Source organism: Clinocottus analis, unplaced genomic scaffold (genome assembly GCF_023055335.1).
Source record: "Clinocottus analis isolate CAN_PGR_092001 unplaced genomic scaffold, fCliAna1.0.p SCAF_16, whole genome shotgun sequence".
Taxonomy (NCBI): domain Eukaryota; kingdom Metazoa; phylum Chordata; class Actinopteri; order Perciformes; family Cottidae; genus Clinocottus; species Clinocottus analis.
The window spans coordinates 9,873,050-9,899,449 of NW_027175887.1; the positions used below are offsets into that span (position 1 = coordinate 9,873,050).

The 26,400-nt window shown below is 39.5% G+C and overlaps 2 protein-coding genes across 2 annotated transcripts in view; one reads left to right on the forward strand and one right to left on the reverse strand.

Annotated features, from left to right (window-relative positions):
- The window catches only part of LOC137786584 (ras-related protein Rab-26-like), a 36,845-nt gene extending 12,432 nt beyond the window's left edge, over positions 1 to 24,413 (forward strand). The window contains exons 3-9 of the mRNA XM_068578559.1: positions 4,246 to 4,287; positions 5,629 to 5,695; positions 8,947 to 8,999; positions 20,491 to 20,556; positions 21,408 to 21,464; positions 22,255 to 22,331; positions 22,811 to 24,413. Of these exons, the coding sequence (XP_068434660.1) occupies positions 4,246 to 4,287; positions 5,629 to 5,695; positions 8,947 to 8,999; positions 20,491 to 20,556; positions 21,408 to 21,464; positions 22,255 to 22,331; positions 22,811 to 22,910 (462 nt within the window). The 3' untranslated portion in view covers positions 22,911 to 24,413. The remainder of the gene's footprint in view (positions 1 to 4,245; positions 4,288 to 5,628; positions 5,696 to 8,946; positions 9,000 to 20,490; positions 20,557 to 21,407; positions 21,465 to 22,254; positions 22,332 to 22,810) is intronic.
- Positions 24,396 to 26,400, reverse strand: part of LOC137786582 (arf-GAP with dual PH domain-containing protein 1-like) — a 12,399-nt gene continuing 10,394 nt past the window's right edge. Inside the window, exons 7-11 of the mRNA XM_068578557.1 lie at positions 26,374 to 26,400; positions 26,006 to 26,068; positions 25,643 to 25,714; positions 25,186 to 25,414; positions 24,396 to 25,098 (exon numbers count right to left, since the gene is read on the reverse strand). The exon at positions 26,374 to 26,400 is cut by the window's right edge and continues 57 nt beyond it. Coding sequence (XP_068434658.1) covers positions 25,070 to 25,098; positions 25,186 to 25,414; positions 25,643 to 25,714; positions 26,006 to 26,068; positions 26,374 to 26,400 — 420 coding nt within the window. The 3' untranslated portion in view covers positions 24,396 to 25,069. The remainder of the gene's footprint in view (positions 25,099 to 25,185; positions 25,415 to 25,642; positions 25,715 to 26,005; positions 26,069 to 26,373) is intronic.

Here is a 26,400-nt window from a genome sequence, read left to right on the forward strand (position 1 = left end):
ACAATACTGATGGTGCATAATTACAAGCAGATGTAAACAAGGAACCATTATAATACATTTTAATTGTATAAAGAAAAACTTTAGAATGTATTTAGCTAATTAAGAGACACATTTCCCCAAGCGACCATAGTTACATACATACAGCATAATGAAAATAATGACTTCTTCATTACTTACAGTGAAATCAATTCAGGAAATGAATTGCCTTGTGATATTTATTTATGTTGTTCTAAATTCAGATTTGATTGATCCTGATTAATTGCAGTTGTTTTGTGTTATGGATCAATGTCACCATTATTAGTCTATATGGTCTGTGTATTTTATGTACCATCTGAAAACATTTGATTTAGATGGAAGGAAACATGATTTTGGGTAGAGTGTAAGCTATTGTTACGTATGTTTTTTCTCTTCATTTGATTTCTTCTGATTGGTTTATGATTCGGGGGTTATAATAACTGAGTCACCATTTCAAGAAACGTGTCTCAGCTGTTGAAAAAACACCATAATAAATCTGAAAGCAATGTCAGATATTCTTTGGAGAAGTCTGTGATTATTCTGGACCAACGTAAAAAAAAAAATGAAAGTGCTCTGCAGAAAGAGAATGAGGCTCTACTGCTCCCCCAGTGCTGTGGTATTTAATGAGGACGCCTGTGTCTTTGGCTCCCTGCAATTGTCGCTTTGAAAGGGCCCTCAGGGCCTCTGCTCTTACAAATCGTCTCTTTTTTTCCAGGTCACCCAAGTGAAAAAGTTAATCACAGGAAGGTTCCAGCTATTACACTCAAAGTACAGTCTGCGATGTTTTGGGGAAACAGACTTTGCTTTCTCAGTCAAAGTTGTGTATGAAATGTATATTTTAATATAGTAGTAGTATAATGTACAAACAAATCAAAGTAACAATACAAGTAAAAAATATGACACCAAAAAGTATTGAAGGTATTTTTCTGAATTTATTCTGATCTTTCCAACAAATTGAGCATATAGAGGCAATTATCCCCATTTGAAACCATTGTTGCCACGTAGCTGAGACTGAATTAATCCCTTGGCGTCTATAGGTGGCAATATGTATCTTGTGTAATGTGATTTATTGTTTTGCCTCTGTTCCCAGGAGAATACCCAGGACATCTTAATTAAAAGTATTTGTGAAGAAAAAGTGCGTTGTGTTTTCAAAATGCTGACGATGCTGTAGCCTGGACCGAGAGAGGAGAGAAGAAGAGATGAGGAGGGGAGGCCAGATGTAAACGATGATGTATCACAGGAGGTCTAAGTAACAAGTATTATAGAAAAGAAAATGTCCCTAATCAACCTGCTGAAATACAGATGTGAAAGTGTCTGCTTTATTTACCTACTTTCATCACATTAAAAGTATTCCAATTCACACTATGTGTCTGACTGTAAGAATAATAACTTAATATTACAACATAAGGATGGCCATACGCTTCATACATGCAGGCTGTGAGCTACTGTTGGCCCTCAGTAAATATGGTATTTGATCTTTTAGGCCTCATTCAATTTCCTGACATTACATTATATGTCCACTTTATGTTGAGGCATTGCCGTATACATTTGAAGGCTAATTATGATCCAAATCTGGGCTAAAGATCCCGAATGGCTCTGTGCTATAATCATAAGATTGTGTGGAAGGAAAATGAAGCTGGAGAACAAGGGAATGAAAAGGGATAAGGAGGATTGGAAATGCTTTATAATTGGTGTGAAAAATGTTTGACCATAAAGTCAGCAGGATTTGGGATTTACAGGATTTTTGTATATGTGAAGACGGATCTAAATGTATAGGTTTTTAATTTAAAAATATATAACATTACCATCCTGTAATTTTAACACTTTTGTGTTTTAGGAAAATGCAGCACTGTATATCATGAAATATATCTATAAAATGGCATTGACCATAAAGTTTGACTGATAAGATCAGCGCCCTTCTGCAGAGGCTGGACGTCTTAGTGGATGCAGAAGTGTGTGTCTACGTCTGTGTCAGCGTTTGACAGCTGGGAGTTGAGTTGACTGCAGAGTCGAGCCCTCAGTTCCTAACTTAGTTCCCCCATTGCTTTGATTTCTGACATGTGCGTTGAGGCCAGGCGTCCTTCTGCTCCATTGAGCTCTCAGAATCAAACAAAAGACCTCGAGGAACGGCGACACACAGGCTCTCCCTCCCTCTCTTTCTCATTCTTTGTTATCGGTACAGCGAGTTTGTCTCGTACCGTTTTGAGCCCTCATGCTCTTCTTCTTTGCCTCTCACCGCTGTCATTAATGTTTTACTGGCTCACACTTCACGGACCCTCTGGAAGCTCCTTGTACATTTGTAATTTATGACCCCTGTGAAGGGCTGTTAGAGTCGGCCTATTGACGGTACCTTCTCCCTCATGTTCCTTTTAGGGGGAAAGATTACAAAGCTTAAAATCCAGTGTCTCACTGGTAAGTAGAGCGGTTTGTGTTTGAAGATGTGTTCTGTTTGAAGCGTGTTAGGCGATTTGCTCGGGGAAAGGAAATGGACCTGAACGTGGTGCGAGCTTCTCGGCTGTAAATTGTAACTTACACAGAGCCGAGCTGTGTCTGCTTATAACATGTTGAAGCTTGAAGAAGTTATGACAGTGAAGGGGGGAGGGTGTTACTGGAAGTGTGTGATTGACAGTTTGTAATCTACAATACCTTAATTCCCTGTCTTTCCACAGTAGACTTAGACATATAAGCTGCTTGGATACTTTTTTTATCCTGCTCAGTCCACACTCGCCGTGCTCATGAAATCCGTCTTATTTTGTCCCCGTTCTGGTTGATTTCCAGTAAATCCTCTTAAGAAATGCAACATAATTATCAATGTAATCAAGTCCGACTAACCACCCAAAATTCTCACGTTGCTGTCACGAGGCTCTTTTTCTGGATCGCTAAATATTTATGAAGCCTCCGAGCACATTGTGAGGGTTGTTTTTAGCGACAACAACAGCAACTGGGAGGAAGTCTTTTGAGACTGATTCCTATCAGAGCACACTTACAAACTGCAGCTTGACTTGTTCGTGAATATGTATGAGATTCCTTCTTTGTGACTGCCATGGAGGTAAATCAACTAAACACGTCAACAAAGACCGTATCTATTTCAAAGTGCTCTGCTGGCAGATTAGCAGTGTGTTGTCGGGGGTTAACTAGCTATTCTTTCTCCTCGGGGGTCGAGGAATGGATGTGGAATGGATGATGGTGGAGGAACACCAGGTGCTGTAATCCACAACGGTGTACCATAAGGCCCACAAGCGGGTCACTGAAGAACATCTTGACCTCCTTACTTTCTACAGCAGTCACCTGCTCATGGACAATGGGAACGCATCATGTGAGGAATTCATGAGCGTTTCCTCTCAAACTCAAACGATGACCAGAAGTGGTCGGCTGATAGTAAACAGAACAGCTTTGGGAATTGGACCCACATTTGGATAAAACGAGGGAATTTGAAGACACCACATTAGGTTCAGGATAATTTAAATCTCTGATATTTTTAAAACTAATTAATGAAATAATCTGCATTTTAATTGATGAAAGAATCGCATCCTTAATGTCCTCCACACACGGGAAGCTGTGGAAGTGTTGCTACGGCCTGACAGTGTAAATTAGACAGATGTGGAGGTCCTCTAGTTGTTTGACCAGCAGTGACGTTGCTCAATGAGGTGAAGGGCACAGAGCACAGGGCAGGTTCAGACCTCAGAGATGATTTAATCCTCTGAGTCACTTCTTTTTTAGGCCAGGTGTGCAAATGAGCTGCAGGGACTCGTACAGCAATATTTGATGCAAAGCGATGATTTTAATTCAGACTGAATTTAATTTGATGGTCGGTTGTTTAACATTTTGTGCATCGAGCTCTCTGACCCAGCAAAGTGCACATCGGTTTGGCTGAGCCTCACTCTGCTGCGCGGTAGCGCAGCTTGAAGCCGAGATCAGAGGAACGTCTTCCCGAGATGCCAAGACGGAGGAAGGCAAAGAGAGCAGAGGGCTTAATCCTCTGGAGGAAAGAGGCGAGGCTTCATCAAAAGGGGCCGAAGGAATGTGGAGACATGCAATATTGATGAGAGAGGAGAGTGTGTATAGTTGATGAGAGGAAGAGCGCGTTCATCCAGGTGTCTGACCACAAATTGATGCAGACCCACACCTGTGGTTGTTTTTTTTCTACACCCTGAAGGACGTGTTTTTCCCGTTGCGAGGCGTGTTTAAATTTAGGCCCTGTCACTTATGATGTATTGCTTTCATTTCCAGAATAAAGTCCTGAACATTGATGGAGTCAAGGTGAAGCTCCAGGTAAGAACTTCATCCTCATCGTCATTCATCCTGGCAATCATCAACAACTGCTCCTTCACTGTTTCTATAAGAGAAAGGTGTTTGCCAAATAAGAACAAGGCTTTAACCCTTGTGGCATTGTAGCCAACTGTCAGATCCTGTTTGTCTCTGAGATAAAAACCCATTTTAGCTTTAGCGTTTAGCTTTTGTTTCGTGAAGAAATCAATGATCTTGATGCAAAAAGCCTCTAAAAGCAAATTAGGATTCATTAATATATTCATAGAACAACTCTGCATTGTTTTTGTTTTTTTATATTTTCACACAGCGCTAGTAATTGTGTGAATCATCCCTAATGATCTTTATTAGGGGTTGATGGAGGCTGGTGGAGCAAGACTTTGCTCCGTAATGTATTCATTTGGGTTTAATTGGCTCAAAGTCAGTTTGCAGAACACCGGGCAGCCTACAAATAGAGAGCGGGAGAGATATTTTTCTTCCAGTAATTGGCGTCCTTCATTAGTGCAACTCGGATCCAGGGGGGATGGTTGCCCTGGGGTGTGATCCAGAGACAGAACCAGCATGAAGCTGACACGTCTCAGACAGAGAAAGATGAAGAGAGGGTCCAGAAAAGAAATGCTGAAAAAATCTGCAAAAACAAGTAATATCTGCAGTCAACCTGCACAGGTCTGCTCGCGAGTAGATAAAATGTTGTTACTATTGGAGCCAAGTTTTGAGAAGAGACTGGTCTGTCTGATGAAAAAGGCATACTTTATTAGTCTTATGAATATAGCCTTAGGAATGGCACAAACCACAGCTGATTACTACTCAGTATGATGAGATTAGGTATACTGGAAAAAAAAATAACACAATGTGCTAACCTTAAATTTTGACTAATTGGTGTGTTATACTGTATTACCAATTCATCAAACTACTGTGTTATAGAGTATTTTACCATCTCTTAGCTGATTTTTTTTAAAATTTACAGCCTTCAGCTTTATTCTTTGTGTTCACTCTGATTATTTTCAGCCCCAAAAGAGAGTTGATACACCTAATTTATGCTCCCATTCCAGCAACGGTTTGCTGTTATCTTTACGATTACCCTTTATTAAGGTTGATGTCAATATTGTGTTACAGCTTACTGCGCTGCCCTGAAGTGGCCAGAACAAATACAGAACTTTTCCAATGCTGAATTCATAAAACAATGGACTATTCAATAGTCATGCGTATCTCATTTCCATATTCCAGACTGTAATCGAATAGAGGGTTTCACAATGAGCTCCAGCGAGACAGCAAAGAGGGCTTATTAAAAAGATAAGAAACTTCTTCCTCTCTCAGTGATTACCTTTTCTCTCTTTCTCTCTGCAGATTTGGGACACAGCTGGACAGGAGCGGTTTCGCAGTGTCACTCATGCCTACTACCGTGACGCCCATGGTGAGACGCTCACACACATATACACACTTATAGACGTTTTAGACGTTTTATTATTGCTTTACAACAGAGGATTCGCTTTTGAGTCATCCACATGTTCTGGTACCCTTCCGATGCTTGTTCATGCACCCTAATGTGCAGATTATGGCCTTTATTAGAGTGTTTTCCTGCAACATTCAGATTTTACATTTTTTTAGCTGAATGCATGGAGTGTAGATTACATATATGCCACACATCATGGTGGTGTGTAGAGGAGGCTCTAAACATATATGCACATAAACTACCACAATATATATGTATACTCTTCCTGTGCACATCAAGGTCCAATAAAAGTGAGTTTTTAGAGAATTCTTGTTTAGACTTGCCGTCTTGCAATGATAATAAATTGTATATACTAGTTACAATTCCCAGCCGTGGAAGTGTTGAAGTGTAGATTATATTGTTCCTCTTCCACTGTGCGGCATTATCAAGCGCTGAGGTTTCATAACTCTTCTCCTGGAGTGGAAGAACAACACGTTCCGGATGCGTGAGACTCTTTGATGATCTGTAATCAGTAATCACAGACGAGCGTACGTCTTCATGTATTTCTTTGAGTACTTTTTAGTCATCGGGATGTTATTGTTATTTGCCATGCAAGTTCATTTAGAAAGTTCTTAGAGGCAACACTCCATTGGTTTCTCACAAAGCTGGAAATCTATCTTTAGTAAATTGGGCATAAACCATAAAAAAGTGTTTCATTGAATAACAGCTTGATATTATATGACATGTTCCTGGGAGAAAAACTAAAGGATTTTACATTTGCACACAGAGAATAGCTGCAGGACTTTTCTCCTTTTTTTTTGCTACTTGATATTGACACAATTTTGTATGTGTTTGTCGTTTTATGTGTGTATTAACCTCATCATGCATGTCACGTGTAGGTGGTTAGCCTGCATAAGTATAGCAGGATTTATTTGTCGGTCTCCTGGAAAAAGGAGACCCTGGAGGACTTTTAGCAAGTCCAGTCTCAGGGAACTTAAAACCACATCACCTCAGACACCATTCCATAGTATACGACCTACCTTGTATGATTTGTGAGAGCTTAAGGGTCATATAAATGAATGTACTTTATGCTTATACCACTGCAAAAAGTACTCCTCTAATTATTTGAACACACATGAAGATACTGAGCCGATTTATGATCTGTGATACACAACACAATGTCGTCTAACCTGAAGAAACTCCGGTTTCAGCAGCAGACTGTCGGGGATGTTTTGAAGTCTCTGAAGGGTTTTATCAAAGGAGATGCTACTTTGGTTTCCCAAGCCTTCAATACTTTGTTCAAACACAGATGTGATGTTCCTTCTTACCTTCACAACGTGTGTAAAGTCGACTGCCAGTCTCTCTGCGCTTCTCATAAACTCTGAAAAGAAACTTAAGTTTCTTTCTGCAAAGTCTACTTCTGTCCTTCATTCTACCCCCACTGGGAACTCTTCATTTAACAAAAGCAGTTGTTGCAGGTTGAGGGGGAAGCCACAGTAACTTTTGATTATTTATAAACTAATAACATTGGCAGTATGACACACTGAAGGATTTGCAGGTTGCACAGTTTAAAGAAGTCTGGCGGGAGTTCTTTTGTGACCTTAAACCAATTAAAATACACAATGTTTGACATGCAAACACACACACCATCAGGCCAAGCAGATATATTGTAAACTGGTTAACATGGTAACAGCTGAACAGATAATACAATTGGCAATGTTAAAATGGGTAATTAACTGTTTAATGTTTTAAATGGAACAAAATGATTTGTTTGTATTTTCTAAATATGACCTTTGTAATTAATTGACGCTGACTAATAAGAAAAACTATTGCTTGTGTTTCAACGTTTGGTGATTTACTGACCTTGTAATTGCGTTCTGCTTCATAACTTTAATTTAATGAACAGCATTGAAGCGCAAACTGAACATTTGAAAAGATTCATAAAACCCACAATGCACCAGGGGAAATGAAAATAAGAACAAATTAAAGCTTTTCAAATGATTTTCAATGAAATCACATGGTATTGAAAATAAAGTGTGAGGAAGATACACACACACGCTCATCATAAGGTCTTTTATTCCCATTTCCTGTTCTTCCATCATCGTTTTCACACGTAAAGTGTCTCACCAATTAAGCTTTCTTCATCCCAGCTTATTTTTTTATCAAATTTTTCTTTCTTCTGTGTTCACGTCCATGTTCATTTTGTCCTTCAGACTTCAAGGTCACTGTTCCATTTGTCAGTAAATCTTGCGGAAGAGACTTCTTAATTAAGTCTGTTGTGTTCAGCGCTTAAAAGTAAACAAAAGTTCGTTACTATAGTTTGCACAACATATACAGAAAGGATTCGATTTGGTTAATCATTTTTTTTCACAAATAACATTTGAGACTGACCTTTACAGGAGCTTTAATAACACCTTTATGGAACTAATGTTTAATACAGCTGGCAGAAAGGCACACATGAAAACAAACAAACAGACAAACACACACACTTTATGATTTTCAGTGTCCTGGCTTCAACTTTGAAGTTACAGCTGAAAGCAAACTGGTGAGAAACAGCTCCAGGGCACGAACTCTGCTTTATTACTTAGCTGTCAGTCTTCATCGTGTCCGTCTCTTCTGAATTGCCTCCTTTCCAAGCTGCACAGTCCCTCGCTGCCTCCCACATACCTGCACCCCTGGGCAAACTGCTCCGTGGACAGATGGGGAGACATGTACTGAGGCATCTTTGCAGTATAAAAGTTCTCTCCGATTTTCTCATATTTGTGTCATTCATGTGAAGTTGAACGCTAACAAAAGTTACATATATACTATTAGATATATGTATTTGTTTTCAAAAGATCTTTCCATCGAGGGCATGAGAAATAATTGTCACAAAAATGCAAAATTCTCACCTGCGAATATCTCACATTAAAACTAAATGTAAGACAAATGCAAAAAAAACAACATTTTAAGGTTTGAATAGCTTTGGTCCGGCAGACATTTGAGTTCCCTCAGGTAAACAATTGTTTACTCATTGTGGCTCATTGTTATGCAGGACGTGATCATGGCCAAGAAAAATAACTCCAATGAATCGGTTTTAGGCACAGCGAAAATTTACTTTTTTATGATTGAATTTTATAGGAAGTTCAGAAGTCAAGGAATATGAAAGGAAATATTAAATTAATCACTGAAATGATTTGCAAGTCAATTCATTTTGAAACTACACACTTAATCTTTTCTCTGTTTTTTTTTAGCTTTGCTTCTGCTGTATGACGTAACGAACAAAACGTCCTTTGACAACATACAGGTAGGTGACATTTATTGATCTTAGTTTGTTCTATTAAATAATTGGAATGTTGTTATAACTGCTTTGAAATATCCTCAATGTTTTGTGTCAGATCCAGAAACCTCTGTCAATTGTATTCTTATCTACAAGAACAGATACATATTTATTTTTTTATAAACGTGCAAATGTCTCGCCTAACATGGTAATTTGTAATTAAATGTAATAAACATTCCCATCAGATTAAATGTATTGATTGAAAACGGTGGTTAGATCACAGCGTATATTATCAACCATTATCACAAAAGGCTCAGTAGCATCCATGAATGAACGGCTTTGTAATGCCAAAATGCTGAGCTTCATGGTCAGTGTCATTTTTGGCTCCATCATTAACCCTCATTGTTATCAAAGCCAGTCTGTATGATAGATGGATGAAGAAGTGATCTGAAGGAAAAGGGGGAGAAACAAATATCCAAACAAATGGGAACAAGAGGAATGGGGCGGTTGAGTGTGTCCTTATGGAGCACAGGGACTAACCAATGGGCCTTCAGCATCTTTATCCCTCTATTCATCTCCATCTCTGCTATCTAGTGTGACAGTACATTTCATTTCAAACCCAATATTCCAAAAATACCACAATGTCCTTCTGCATCCGGTCGCGTTTGACGCACTGCAGCTGATACATGGGCAAGAGATTCAAAGTTCATGGTACGATGTTATGTCCCAATTGAATGCATACAGTATGCTTATTTTGTAACCAAAGCTGCAGTATGTACTGATAGGAAAAGGGAAACAAATAGTAGCTGCTCTTCTTCTTAGAATCAAAAACTGGAAGTTAGAGCCGTGCATGAATGTTAGTGTTCAGTTTAAGCATGAATCTGGAAATCCTAGACGGTGACCAAACAGAGTGTCTGCCCTCTGTAGCTCTACCTCCTCTGCTCTTGTTTTTCCTAATGCATCTAACCCCCAAGTTTATTTGAGAGGAATGGCTTTTAGTACATTTTTTAAGCACTGGAGTTAAGTTGAGTTGTATTTTATTGGTCGCTGATGGGTCATTTGTCGTCTGCATTTCGAAGCATCCAACTGTCATGGAGCAGTGTGCAGCCACACTTTAGCTAGAAGAGACCAGCTCTGGTCCTGATGAAGGTGTAACGGTAAGATGAGTGGGGGAGGAAACCATAATGTATACTGAGGGAGGAAACCATCATGCATACTTGACACAGAGAGGTCCCGGTCAGCCCAGTGGCAGCTGACCTGTCCTGCTAGTGGGCTCAGATTGTATTTCCTGCATGACCAGAGACACAGCTTCAGTTTACTGAAAGTCAACGTGCTTGTATAAAAACTGGGCTCTATGAGCATAAAGCTTTATTTTTAGAGGTTGTTTGATGCCGTCTGTCCTGCAAAACACAGCGGCTTACAAATCGAATCACAATCTAGCCTCGGCCACCCAGACGCACTCCATTTATTGATTCAGCTAATTTAAAAAAAGAAATTAAAATTCAATACAAGAGGGCAGATGGCCAACCTGATACAAGAAATGTTGTACATTTTATTTGTGTCATATGGTATCGTAGTTATGTGCATGTAGAGAGCAAAAGTGTAGTATGGTATGCATTTGCTGCTAAAGTTGCCTTTTATGGTTGTATTGTAAGTAAGTTTCATTGTTTGCCACTAAGATTGCTCCTAAGTACCGTTTTGTTTTGTTTATCGACAATTGTTTTTTAATGAAGTGTGAAAGTAAACAAACGGATAATACCTTGAAGCAAGAGATCAAATTAAAATAACACAAGAGCATCGGGAGGCTTAATAATAAAGGATACAGAGGAGAAGTCAAACTGTGAGTAATAAAACAAATCATATATCAGATCAATAATGGCAACAAAGGGTATTTACAATGGCGTGGTATTGAAAGGAAAGAAATAATCTTTATATTTTTGGGGGGGAAACTAAACGGCACCACTTTTTTATGAGATAGTGTAAAAACATCACCAGTTTCCCACCAGTGAAAATCAAAAGCAGCGAGAACACAAAATGACAGCTTCCCAGAAGCATCGCCTCCATTACCTTCCTGGTGTCACTATGTCATCACACCTGCTGTTTCCCGCTGTGTAGTGATGCACCTTGCAACAGGTGGCAGTTCAACCACCTTAATTGTCACTCGCAGTCAGAAATAAACTTATCTTTCACTCACAGCAGCAAAGGGATGCGTACATGATGGGCTCCTCTGCCCTGAGAGATCATTAAAAAGGAAAAGTGTGTGTGTGTGCGTGTGTGTGTCCGTGCGTGCGTGCGTGCGCGCGTGCGTGTCCAGGTGCACAGGTGAGACCGAAAACACACGGATTTAAAAATGTAAATAATCTCTCATCCGTGTGTGTAATCTGGTGAATCCAATCCAGTGAAGAGCTGCACATAACAGTTATTTTCATTGTCAATTAATAAATAAACATACAATATATTTATGTATTCAATCTATGTAGAGTTTGGAAAGCTTTCACCACTTTTTCTCAGAGCCTAAGCGTTTTTTGTTGGTATCAAATTAGTTGGTTGCTGGTTGAATAACTGAATAATTGACAAACTATGACAGCACTGATCCTCTTCCTCAAATCTGTTTCAGTCCTGAGATTCTGTATAGTTTATTGTTACCTGTTATCTTAGCTAACATACCCAAGAGTTGAGACCTTGATCCTTTGTGTTGCAAGTTTCTCAGGAGCATATTCCTTTTTATCCTTATTGAGTTTTCAACTCTAAACCGTAGTTTAAAAGAAAAATCATCTATTCTTACTTCTAATCTTTTTTGTTGGCTGTAACTTACTTTTTATTGCTGTATTTAAGTGTAGTTTCCCCTCAGACTGTTGATATTCAGTTATTTAAAAAAAAAAATGTTCCTAGTAGAGCTGCCCCTCTCTTGGTTGTCTTGGTCTTAATTGACTAACATTTCTTAAGATGTCTTTTTTTTTAATTTCCCAAAAACCAATGAGCACATCTGGGAAACACCAGATGTGTTGCTTCTTTGCGATTCTTCGTGGAAAGACACTGTTTTAACAAATCTGACATTTAAATCAACTGATTCTTGAACAAATTCACTTCCAAAGTCAAGGACAGCCCTCGTGTTTAGTCTCCCAAAGAAATGTCTCTTCACACCAGTTCAACTCCCCCTAACCCCGCTTAGCCTTCCCTGCTCTCTTTTTGAACTCCACTCTCAGTCGACGTGTCAGCGGTGAGATGTGCTAGCGGCGAGCTGCAGATGCCCGCGAGCTGCCTAACGAGCACTAACTCCTGTTAATGATCGCTAATGGTGATGAATGCCGCTGATGAAGGAGAGGGAGAAGCGAGAGGGGCAAATCATTCACTCTGAGCTGCTTCCCTCTGTTGTGTATCACCGTCTCCCCAGCGAGGAGACATTTAGGCAAGCAAACCATTAATGTCATAGAAGCTGTCCATTACGGTGAGAAAGACAACACTTAAAGTGACAAAACAACACATCTTATGCTTTGACTAGCTACATCTGAAATATAAACTGCTGTCATTTGGATAGTTTAATTGTGGTGGTTTAAAGATTAAAGTGTAATTTCCTTGAAACTGCAGATTAGGATGATTTCTCCCTGCTTTATTGATAGTTTTGTTATTATGGTATTGTTTTTGTTTCTTTATTGATATGTGTGTTTGTTTGTTTTTTCTTTTACTTCTCTTTCTCCTTATTTCCATACTTGAATAGTAAGAAAATAAGCATACTGTTTGCCACATACATAGAATCTGAAAAATTTAAATATATGTATGTGAGATTTTGAAGACTAATAAAATATAAATTTAAAAATTTAAAAAGAAACTGCAGATTAGCATGTTTTTTTTCATTTGTGAGCATTCATTTCAAGCTGTTAGTAACACTCATATGAATCACTTTGCAATGTTTTTTTCAAAGGCGGTAACAAACAACATATTTTGCTGCTTAGTTTTACAGAACTGGCTGAACTGCTGACGTGTCCTCGAGCCAAGACACCAGCGCCCGCCGCGCTGTTTTTGTAGCTCAGCCTTTTGCAATCCCCACAGCGATTTTCATAACATTTAAATTCATCAGCAATAAGTCGCCAATCCAAGTGAAGCAGTCTCATAAGACCCAAACTCTCCGTTCCACATTGACTGGTAACAGATCAATAGCTCTGACCAGGATTATAATAAATGATCAATGAACACAATGAAATGATTCTGGCTTTGATGCTGATTGTCAAACGCTGTATTACTTTACAGCTGTAGTTGCTCTTACATCTGTCCATGTCTGTGTCCGCCCGTGTGTGCTGATGCCTGAATGCTTGATCATGTGTGTGTGCCCGTGTTGTAGAAACCCAATAAAAGCAATGAGAGAGATGAAACCCTCATTGATCTCCCCCCGTCTGTCTCCAGGGCATGGACCGGCTTCAAATGGAATGGCCGCCTGCCTACCTCCATAGCTGTTAGCTAAATGTCATGGCACCACCGCACCAGATGGTGATGAGAGAAAGTGTCAGTAAATAATGCAGCGATATGAATTCTAATAGTGTTCATTTATAATCAGTGGAGACTCTGTCGTTAAAGAAGTGAACAGTGTCGTACAAGTGTGGCATGAAGAAAGATATCGTGGGTTTCCATCAAAGCCAGTGAGGGTGCAGCGTGCAGTGATCCTCCTCCAACACCTTCTTACTCGCACATCACCTCTAGTTGTGTCTCCTGTGTGGAACATCATTAGTCTGTAAGCTCCATTGCTTCTGTAGATTACGGCCTGGCCTTGACTGTGAGCGTGTATGACGCAGCCAGCGCAGCGTCGTCCTGCAGAAGCAAAGTGTTCAGCTGCTTTCTGTGGATATTTCCATTTACTTCGATGTAAGAACAAACGATGAATGAAGATGTCCTATGAGCTGCCCGCTTTTCGTTTTTAAAGCAATTCAATTTCCTTGAAGGAATCAAATAAGAGGACATAGCTTAGTGGATGTATTCATGTTGCAGGTGTGTGACTATTTCTATGGAATAACGTCAGAGATGAGAAAAATAAATCAACTTTTGTTTCATCCTTGTTGCATATTTCTAGGACCTCTTTGTTTGTAAGAGGTAAAGAAAAAGGAAGGCCATCATCTTGCCGCTCTTTGTTACACAACACATCATTTCTGCCTGCTCACCAAAAAAAAGCCTTTTTTCTGTGTGTTGCAACTCTGCAGAAGGAACTTCTTTACATAGTTCAGACAAAGGTCAAAGCCATTCAACGTCTCTCAGAAAGACACTGTTCATGTTTAACCATGTTTCCGTTCTACCTTTTCTTTCACTGTCAAACAGCACCTTGAACTATTTAGAGAAGCTGACTACTTTTCAGAAAATGAAAGGGTCCGACCATTTTAAGAGTGTTATGAAAATGTATTTGCCCTCTTCCTCATTTATTCTTTTATAATATTTTATTAATCCCACAGTGGGGATTATTATTTTCTTTTCATTTTACCCACCCTTAGCAGTAGCAACTGGGGGTTCAGTGTCTTGTTCAAGGACATGCAAACTATGGGGAGACCGGGGATCGACCGGCGACCTTGTGGTTTTAAGACAACCACTCTCCCCATGAGCTACAGTTATATTCTATATTTGTAAGAGTTAATTGTTTCATACCTTGAAAAATAATGAATATAAGACAAAGACAACCTGAGTAAAGATACAATTCTGTAACACCAACTGGCATTGTGGGAAAAGTAATAGTTACTCATTTAAACAATGAACCAAAATTAATTCATAGTTTCAATTAGATGAGACACAATGCAGCTGGATTCCTGTCAGCCCTGTTGAATCAAAACATATGAGAAAGTCCACCTTGTACAACCTTTTTTCCTTCAATATATTAAATAATCATTTTAAAATTGTATTTTGTGTTTTTTTTCCGGGTCGTCTTTGATCTGTATTTAATGTAATTTGATGATCTGAAAGAACTACCTGTGACAAAAAGGGACCAACGATTTTTTCACAGCACTGTATTTCAAAGATTGTCCAAGAGGAACAGTACAGCGGAAAGTAAAGTGGCAACGTGTACTTAAATAGGTATCGGGATGTGCATGGAAGTGAACTGTAGGAAATTGTCTGGGGGTGACAAAGTCAGACTCTTATAGCTTTTGTTTGAAGTAAATACAATGGATTTCAATAACAGTATACAAGTAGAATAGTAAGTGATCTCTAAAAACGTGTGTTCTCGCCAACTCATCAAATACGGCCGCTTGATCAGTGCCACTTGGCGTCTGATACCAATCCACGAGGCTCCTTTAAAATATGCTTTTTTTGGTCCAAAGAAACTTCACAGCACAGCGGGTGAACACTTTCTGTTCATATCAAGTTCATTCAATGTCATGCTATGTTACATTTCATATTCAAGAGAACATGAAAAAGTGATTAGAACACAAAAAGAGAAGAAAACAATTACAGAGAAGCTCAGAAAACCCTGAAACTCAAAAATGGACGTACTGGCTGAGATATTGATATAGTCACCTTGTGTAGGAGGAGAGTGACCTCTGCTGAGAGACCACTTTGATCCAGTGTGTCTTCTTCTGCTTTGCAGAACCCAACAACATCTTAGATCCACTACTGATGTCTTGACCTGCTGCAGGCTGATTAACACCACTGACACCAAGTGGATTCTGCTGCAATAAGCTCTGCAAGCACATATTGTAGTGGCAGCAGGCATCAAACTTTTACAGCAACTTAAATGTCCTGCTTCTACTGCCTGGCCACTGGCACCAACTGAGACAGAGAACCGCCATCCCCCTTTTTTCTTTTCTACTCTGCTTCAGCTTACGGCAGTTTGACCATCCACGTGTTAAGAGCATAGTCGATGCTTACAGAGGGATTGTGTACAAGGATTTACAAGATATCTTTTTGATTGACATAAGCCCCCACCCTCCACCTCTGACACACAATGTCTCTGGAAACGATTGGCGCCGATGCCACCGAGCATATCATGATAATGAGGAGTGTGTATGTGCACACAATCTCAGAAACTGGCTGGTTTGTGGATCTATTTATTTTCATGAAAATGTGGCAAAGTGACATATATTGCAGGTTAATGACTTGGGTTGTTTTTTCCTGCAGCTTTGAGCCCTTTCAGCCCACTCATACTGAATCTCCATTTTGCTAGCACTTGACATTTTACCTACTCCATTCTTTTCCCTTTGTAATACACTGAAAACCTTAAATTATTGATTTCCTCCTTTTTTGTACGCCGAAATCCATAGTTTGAAGAAATGTAAATTCATTGGTTGGGTGCTGGCTGGCACTGGCAGGTTTGTGATTGTCCTTGATTCGTTACAAATGAAACACATAATTGGTCTTCCACCTCTGCTTTTTTCAGTGAGACAGAAATTAAAAATGCAGCAGTTCAACACAGAAAATGTGTTCAATTTGTGCACAAATGAAGTGTGTCCTTTGCCTTGTCCGATCTTTTGCAATATCTGCATTTTCAAGGGTTTCGAGTTTTGAAAGTTGACCGTAATACTTCAGTATACTTCACAATAAGAGTAGAATTATTTTTTTTCTATACAATTACAATCCTATGGATTATGACGGGAAAGGGAGACCAGAACAATATGTTGTGACATTTCCAGGCATTATTACTCTTCCTTGAAATGATTGCATTATTAAAGGTTTATTTTCTCAGTACAGTGTAAACTGCGCCCTGACTGCAAAAGGCACAGGTTTAAGGTCAGTGCTTGTGTTTCGCTTACAGCACAAAACCAAACTGGAGCGCATTGTGAGGCTGGCTCCTCTGTACCCGTCTCACTCTCACCTGATCAAAGCACATCAGTCATCCAGACATGTCTCACTCCCATGTTTTCTTGGCAGATAGATGCGTCAGCTGCTCTGGTATAAACATAAAAGCCCTCCTCTGTCACAGAAATCAGCTTACCGGATGTGTTTTTTTCCTGTTACTTTTCTGTTAATGTTTATATTATAAGGCAGGAGGGACTTCATATATAAGGTGTTGTATTTAGAGATATAGTGTGTGCCTGTACAATTAGCAGAAGAAAACACACAAAGTACTTCCACAAATGTCAAAAAGCTGATTTTGAAAATTTCAACATCATAAACCCTGGTTTGGAATACATCAAATATTGATTTGTTTGTGTCTATCTGCATGAACCCAGAGGGTGACAGGATGTCTCTGTGTCTTCCCCGTGTGTCAGGCGGTGACACTGTATCACTCCGTTTAGCTCAGCAGCCTCCCTGAGCTTATACCTCCTCTCAGGGGATAAGTCCTACTTTCTCCCTGTGCGCCTCTCGGTTGGCTCAGTCTGACTCTGCCAGTTATTGGGAGCAGACTTGACTGTCGGTGTAATACTCTGATCAAAGCTGGGCAAGAATAGCATTGTCACCCGCAGCAAATCTGCACTGACTAAAGTGCAACGAAGGGAAACTTGGGTCATGTGGAAAGACACTCCGAGGCTCCCTGAGGATTTTTAGGAAAATTCATTATTGTGCTCAGCAAAGTATGGCCTGAGTTTTAATAGGATGCAAATATATTGATACTGTAAACTGTGTATTCTGGCAATGTGAGAGGTATCTTTGTATTGTTTGGTGGGATATATGGCAACAAAAGTGGCGTTATCACTTAATACAATTAAACGATAACTCCTAACAAGGTGCCAAAACATAGGCTAAACAGTACAACTCAGGCTGGGTAGCTTTTGAATTTGGGTTGTGTTTAGTTCCTGATACTTTACATTGTGAAACAGAAATGTATTTTTATACAAAACTATTTTTTTCCAAGAGAAGCCAAAGTTACTATAAGTTCATTGAAGAATGCAACATTTAGGTTCAAACGTATCTAATCAAAGACTAAAAGAGAGGCTACAGATTTAAAAGCATACGGTTTGTTATAGTAAGAGTAAAAAAAAAAAAATGTAATTGCACTTCTGCCTGTTATAGAATTCCAAACACAGTCTTTGGAGGGAAAAAAATATGTAAATGTAGAACATAGCTCTGCTTTTTCATCTTAGTGACAACACAAGGAAAACAGACAGCTCAGAAGAAAGTCACATCGCTCTCTGACGATGACAACTTGTCTCGCCAATGTCACGACGCAGCTGCAGGCAGGTGTCTGCCTGGGCTTTTATCTTCCTTCCTCTCAGATACAGATCCTTTGCTCTTTGCCTTGTCTCTCGCCGTCGCTGTCTGGCTCTCCATCTTGCTGCCTTTTGGCACCCTCTCTGTCTCTTTGTCACATCGCTGGCTTTGTGTCTCTCCCTCAGTCACGTCCTTGTAATCTCTTGCTTCTACAGTTGAGCGGGCAGCTCGAGTTTCAGTCCAGCCTTTGGCAGTTTAACTTTGTGTAACATCATATTTTAGAGCAAATGGGTAGTACCCGCTTCTCTCTTTTTGTTAATATTGACCGAACAGGTTTGTAAAACATTCAAACTGACATAATGCATATGAGTGCTAGACCACTAAGAACAGAAACCACAGGTGGATCGTAAAAAAGTGTTTTATGCCCTGACAAACAAACTTCCAGCTGCATCATATTAGGCACACTTTTTGGGGACCTGCCATTGGTGGCAGGGACATGATTACCTGCTCTTTCACAGCCACTGTCACTGTTTGCTCAACCTTTCACAGAGTAGTACAGTAATAGCTCTCAATAATGGACTGTTCATCATGGTATCTTTATTGTTTCCAGTTGCTCTCTGATGGAGGGGTGTGCTGGAGGACACATGGCCATTACAAGTCCCCCTCCAACTACAAACCGTATAAATGCACTAACATATCCTTTCATTCAAAGAAGAATATGTAAATCGCATTTACTGCACTGATCTCTGAGGCGAGCTGTCAAACATTATTTGGGAGCATAAAAGTGAACAATATTACAAAGACCAAACATACATACATATTTAAATAATACCTCATGCAAATGATGGGGAAACCTTGACAAGAAGTTGAAATATTCATAAAGCAGGTAATTATTCACATGCAAAATGACGAAAAGCAGTGGTGGTGATAGAAAACAAGCCAACCCAATCTCGCACCAGCTACCTCATAAAAGCAGAGGGGCTTGGCCGGACCTTTCTCTTGACATCTTAAAATGTCGGCCCTCCTCTCCTCATTGGTGACACACTTTTTAAAGAACCTCAGGGCGACCGCCCGGTCTTCCAAACCACCAAACCTCTCCGACCTCATTAAATCCAAAGTGCATTCAATTGCAAAAGTGATTGATTCAGCAATGATTTCAAAGCAACATGATAAACTAGATGATGGGTAGAGGACAAAAGACAAAATACAGAAGAGCATGAAAATTACTCCAATATAGAAATGTAGCTAATCATGACTCACTCTAATATAATTAGTAAAAAAGAGATGTTCAGTTTATCTAACCTAGATTAAAAGCCAGAATTAGGAAGCAAAACTATCAAGTCTTATGGTGTTTTCTTTCTTTTATTTGTTTTTTTTTTGCATTTCTGTTTTTCATTTGAACACAGTTCAGTTCAACAAGCATTTAGAGTCACATCTTTTCCCTTATGACCCTTTGTGAACGTGAGTGACTTATTACCAGAGTTCAATGATGGGGTGGTAGCTGATCTTTCATCTAAAAGCCTGTGTGTGTGAGCGATGGCAATGCACACCATGTGACCTGTAGAGGACCAGGCATCATTCTGTTGGGTGTTGAGGTGACTGGTCGACGGCTCGGAGCGCCAGAGTTTGAATGTGAGACGGTTTGACTACGGATGAAATCTTTATAGTTTGAAAGATGGATTAATTCTGGATCGCTTTGTGAGAAATGCTGCGGACAGAAAACGGAGAGCACAATTATATACATTATGAAGCACTACCTTGTACCTGTTTATAAATATTCCATGTGACACAATCAGAGTCTTCCTTAACCACTCTGATCGTCACAGGCAGCAGTGACAACACAGTCCCTATCTCATCTCCTGCTCTTTAACATGACATTTGGCTTTGACGTGATCCCGGAGAAATTCCTTTGCAAACAAACTCATCACTACGGATGAGGATACGACTGACGGAAAGGCGGATTGACCGCCTGCCAGTTAGAAATGCAATGTGAAGAAGTTAGTTGTGGGAACAATTAAGCTCTGTTCTGAGATGAGGGATATCATTTCAGCAGGAGAGGTTAGCAGGTGTCTGTCTGAGCTGATTAAATGCTCCATTACCGTGAAACATTCACTGTGTTCGCCTGTAAAACGATATCTTTCTCCCGTGTGCTTATTAAGGCAGGATGGAGCAGACGTTGATTTATACTGATGAGTTTGTTACACGTACTCTTCCTCTCTCAGTATTTCTCTTTCTCGCATACTTTTGTCCCTCTATCTCTTTGTCCTTGCCTCAGTTTCTCCCTTTTCTTATTAGATTGTGTGTCCTTTACAAGACCCAGACAAGATGTTCTCTTCCCGAAGCCCTTTTTATGTGTACTACATATTTCTTGTCTCTTTTCTAAGGTTGTTCTTTTTTTTGAAGGTTTTCCCACTCATAATGTCCTTTTACTTGTCTCTTTGTGCTGTTTTGTTCCCAGGCGTGGCTGACTGAGATCCATGAGTACGCCCAACAGGATGTGGTGCTCATGCTGCTTGGAAACAAGGCAAGGCATTGTGTGAAATAAATACAAAATATACTTGTGTGTGTTTTGTTCAGTCAATCATTATAATACTGGTTGGCGTGACATGCTTTTCTTCTGTCGACTACTTTTGCAGACGCCATTTTTAGTTTAACAATGTTTCAATCCGAATTTAATGTTCAAGTAAAAGTTACAGTTATTTATTTTCCTCACAGTCCTGTGTTGTGGACAAAGATATATTTATTTATTTCAAAAATGAAAGTGCCCAACTGGTGAAGAAATGATTAGAATTAATAATTCTAATGAATGTTTGGATTTCTGTATTATCTTTGAAAAAAACACTTATTGTTATGCTCCTCAATGTAAAGTATCCAAAAATATCTTGTTTTTTTATATATATTTTTCAAAGCTATAACAAACTAACTCTATACAGTTCTACTGCACACATGCACAACATCCAGTGCTGTATATGTTCAAGCACAACTTATAATTTACCAAACCAACTTGAAGCTCATTCAGCTAATTATTGGTCACTTTCTGGCTGATAATGTTTAATTTAAGGACAATTATTCCTAGTGTTCTTTAAAACACACAAACATCTCAACCTGCTAATTTGCAAACATCGATGTTACACATTCACATCCCTCCTTCTGAACAGAGAACAGCTGTCTCTGCCTTGGAGCTCTGTCTTGTTTCAGTCCCTCACGTCCCTTTCAGCGCTTAATTAGCATCCTGAGAGTCAACCTTGCCCCATTAGCTGCCATCGGACCTGAAAATTGTGGACAAATAGCAAGCAGATCTGCAAACTGCGTTGGAGGATGTTGTGGTTTAAGCACCGATGTGGGTGTGTCACCTTGTTTGTCCTGTCTCGCCAGGCTGATGCCACTCACGAGCGGGTGGTGAAGAGAGAAGACGGGGAGAGGCTCGCAAAGGTGATTTATTAAAAGCTTACAAAAATATGGCCATGACTTTCAATGTCCAAATGCTTTAGCTGCGAACCTACACCGTGCATGATCCAAAAGCTATGAACTTCTCTTTTAATTCCTGTGTGATCAAGGCAGTGATTTCTTCCTTCATGTAATTATCCAACAGTATTTGTATGGCTGATTGAATTTCTTTGACAGATAAGAGGGTTTAGAGTATTACAGAAGGGTGGGATTATCTCAAGATTTATTTCTGCAACGTATAATGTACCGCCTACAAACCAAAAAGATAGATAAGACACAGAAAGGTCAGACAGCTCAGATGTGCACCCCTCCAGAATCAATTAACATTATACAATGAAGATGTATTGTATAGATTCCAGCCTTTCGTGTCCTCATGTATAAAAGTCGCATGACCTTCTGCAGAACATTCATTCACTTCATATTCCTAATGGCTACAATTACAACCACAAAGCACTGAAACCAGGAGCAGAAGTGTCTCTGTATCAATTTCCCTGACTGTTGTTGCTCTTCAGCATGACACACCAAATAAATGGCAGACAGCCAAGTGGTTCTCCCCAGAAGTGGGAGCACTAAACTGCCTCTAAGTAACTTAAGACTAAAATAGCACATAACTTATCATCACAGGGGGCTGAGACAAATTCCCCTATAGAGGAAAAGATGGGAGGCTATTTCATCACATCTGTGCTGGATTTGTCCAAAAATAAACTAGTTAGCTGTTATGCATGACTTTTGTGCAAAAGATAATCTCCACTATTTATCATAACTTTGACTGCAGGAGTTCGGCGTTCCCTTCATGGAGACCAGCGCCAGGTCCGGTCTGAATGTAGAACTGGCTTTCACTGCTGTGGCTAAGTAAGTACCTTTCTCTCTGCGAGTGTTGGGGATCAGTCAGATTGTGTTTCTAATAAATATTGGAATTATTTAATCATGAAAAGATTATGTGACAGCACTTTACTGCCATTAGGGAACAAATCATTTGTCAAATGTGAAAGTGTATTTTTAAACCTATGGATAGTTTAAGCAAAACTCAAGGTGAATGAGGCAAACATCCAAATATCAATAAATAATAATGTGTCTGATAGATTGTTTTTCTATCTACTGTGTATCTCTTTCTCCGTCAATCGAAAATCCAGATTCTAAGATATTTCCTTTAATTTCAAAAGTTCTAGTATGAACACAATATGTCTCCTACTTCACTGTAAAGTCAATTATCAGTTTACGTGTATGTACTTTTATCTAAAAAAAAACAATACATAATAGTGATTTATAGAAGAAAAAAAGGATTATTTATAGTGTTTATGGCTTTTAACCTCATCTTACCTTCGTCTCAGGGAGCTGAAGCACCGGTCTATGAAGGATCCCAGTGAGAAGTTTACGCTCCATGAATACGTAAACAAGGAGATGAAGAGCACGAGCTGCTGCAGGTCTTAGAGCCTCCCTTTGTCATTGTCTGGATCTGAGTGAGTGTGTGTATTTATGTGTGTGTGTGTGTGTGTGTGTGTGTACGTGTGTGTGTGTGCGTGTGTGTGTGTGTGTGTGTGAGTGGGCATAACTCATGTTCATACTGTAGAGTTCATATTTGGCGAGATAAAAAAGGAGGAGTCTACTCCAGCGAGGTATAAATCTGTTTGCCCTTTTGTTTCTGCCCTCCAAAACCTCCCTGTCTTAGTCCACATCCTGTACCGATTGTCCTGCACTCATCTCACTGCCACGCTCTATTTCATAAGTCCTGCTCATCCTCATCCACCTCCTCCCGCAGCTGTGAATGTAGCCCCTGGTTATGGTTTGCAAAAGACAGCTAAACGCTCCACACCAGAGTCATTAACCTATTAATGGATTCATTCATTCCTTCCATTACTGTCGCTGCATGATATTTTAAACCCCAGCATTGAATCATTATTGTGACAGGAGGTTCTCACACCATGAATGTATGGTTTCTCATTAACTTAAAATGTCAGTGACAGTCAACATTTTGGTTAAACGTTGGTCAATGTGTGGATGGACGTTCACAATAGATGTACTGTGTAGTGATGCTGGTTCTGTCCATGGTTCAGTGTTAATGTCAGTAATCCGACCGGCTCTTTGGAGTCATTTTAGCTCACCAGCATAAACTCAATCCAAGCATTTCCATGATTCAGATGTGGATATTTGGAGACGTGTCTCACTTGGAATATGTCTCGCAAATTGATTTTGCTATTTTGTATACAGCCATATAAAGTGCAGAATAGCATGATAGGCTACAATTATTCTTTTATTACATTTTAATTTATGCTAGATAATAGATCAAAGTATACAGTAGTTTAAACAAACCATCAGAAACATGGCAATGCATGTCTCATAGAGCCTCAAACACTTTGGGGATTATTTCAGTATTAGAGCATCAATGTTCTGTACCCTTCTTCTTCTTTTTTTTAGTTGAAACACAATTTGACAAAGAAGATGTAAACACTTGTTTTTTCATGCAAAAAAGGTTTTGGGAAGAGTAGCACTTCAGATGGTAAATAAGATAGTAAATAAGCACATAGATGAGGTATTCGGGGGGAATAAAGACTCACAGTATGTTCACAATGTTACGCAAAGTATTGCATACAATCTGTTTTTTTCTTAGTCAAATGCAAAACATCAGCAAGCTGCTTTAATTTTGTATTCATGAATATATAAATGGGGTATATAGTGCCATGTTTTCTTTGCATTTCTTATAATCTGTGAACAATATTTAACCCGTTCTTGATGAAGAAGCACAGGCTTCTTTTCTATATGACTGTTGCTTTGGTAGATTCAATGTCATAGAAACTGTACATTTTCATGTTTTTCCTATCTTGATGTTCACGGTAATGTATTGATTTTTGGCGTTACTACTTTTCAATGTGCAACTCATTTCTTGTATCTGAAAGATGACTACAATAAAAAGAAATGTGGCTTCAACCCATTTAATAGTGACAACATTTCTATTTAATATGTGCAGATTCTTCCTTTACGTGACTCCACAGCGAGTCAAGCGAGGGTCATTGCGTGTTTAAATCCTCCTCTGTCTCCATCTGCTGGTTAAAGTATACCACATGAAGGTAAACGCTGAATCATTTTCATACAGTTTTACAACAACGAGAGACAAAAGAATGCAAGCCAATCCTTAAATGTGATCATAAACATTTCACAAACGTGTGAACATTCAGAAAAAAACAAAGAAACGTATTATACCCTCTTGGTATTCTAGCATCACAAGCTGCATATTAGCAAATTTTACAGTTAAAAAAATAAATACATTGAGAATTAAATACCATTGTTCGCGTACATAAATGTGAGCTTCTGCATATTTAATTTATTACTAAAAACAGAGAAAAACATATTTTCACATCTGAGCAGCAAACATTCTGTTTCCTACAAACATTCAGGATGCCGGACCTCTGTCAGGCCAACATTGATGAGCAGGATTGGCAGATGGAGTAGAGAAGTCACTGGGGGAATGGGAACTATTTCACTTGAAGGTATTCTTCTCTGGCACACTTAAGTCTTCATAAAAACGTCCATTATGAGATGTCATGTACGTATCTCAAGTCCTTCTCTTTGTCCACCTTCAAGCACTAAGACAGTCATGGTTTGTGCTTAAAATAGGCCTCTACTGCAGAGAGAATGAAAACAACAAATATCAGACTCATAAATGGAGACGAACAGAGCCAAATGAAGACCGCTTGGGTGTTCGGTTTACCTGCATACTCCTGAGGCAGCATCGGTCTGTTGATAACAGTCTGAAATGCTGCGATCCAGTCTTGCTGATCCTCATCAGTCTCGCATGCAAATAGAAACTTCCTGTCTGGGGTCCCGATGGTGATTCCAAACTGCCAGTGGTAGCCTTGAGTGTTTGGCGGTAGGCCGGGAAGCACAGTGTAGCTGTTCTCCCTGCAGCCAATGAACACCTCGCCTCGTGCATAAGCATCCTGGCAGCAGAGGAAGAGACACATAGTTTAAACACCTTGAATCAAACGGCAACGCAGTGTTGTTGAAGAAACATAAACACTGATTTATAGTTTTTAATAGAAGGCGCTGAAGACAAAATATAGAAGCATCTAGATGGAAAGCTATTTGTCTGAAAATGTATTTTACATTACGTTTTTGAGTGCACTGTCCCTCAAAGAATAGACGGAGATAAAAAAAAGTGTTAATACCAGTGGATCTTTGAAATACATGAGCCTCCTGTCATCCATCGTGAACCATCTCTTCTTGAAGCCCTCTTTGTGCTGTGGGACAGAAACGAACGCAACAGGGACATTCATAAGTATAGAGACAAATGTGGCGGGAATGATTAGTTAGTCCTGAAGGGCAGGTGGCACCTTGCATGGAAACCTCTGGCATCAGTGTATGAATGGGTGCGAATGGCATGGAGTGTAAAAGCACAAATGCATTTACCAAATGTCAAATAAACACCTTTCCTGTCATACTGAGCCAGACGCTTTTATAGGCATTGCATAGCTCCCCAAAAACATATAATTCACCTTGGGGAAAAGTAATACATTAACAAAATGGCTTACCTTTGGACCAGTCTTCTCCATGAAACCCTCCTTTATGTAGTTCCTGGTGAGCTTTGGCAACAACTGGACAAACAAAGATCAAACATTTACCAATTGATGAACTGCGTGTGTGTATTGTATTGTGTTTCTTTTTTGTTTTTTCCTCCAACATGTAGGTCTTAATGATGTTTTAAAGCCTCCACATTGGATACCATCCTGATGTGTCTTTGAAACAAAAAAGCTTATACATAAAAGTGGTCAAGTTCAAATATACTGAATCAGAAAGTTAAATAACCATAACTTGTGTTTTTCTAAATTGTAGAAAGTAATGTCCCACAAAGCCGCATGTGTTTGTCTGTGCATGCATGTGTGTGTGTTCATGTACTCACCTCAGAGGTGGATGCTCCAGGAAAAGC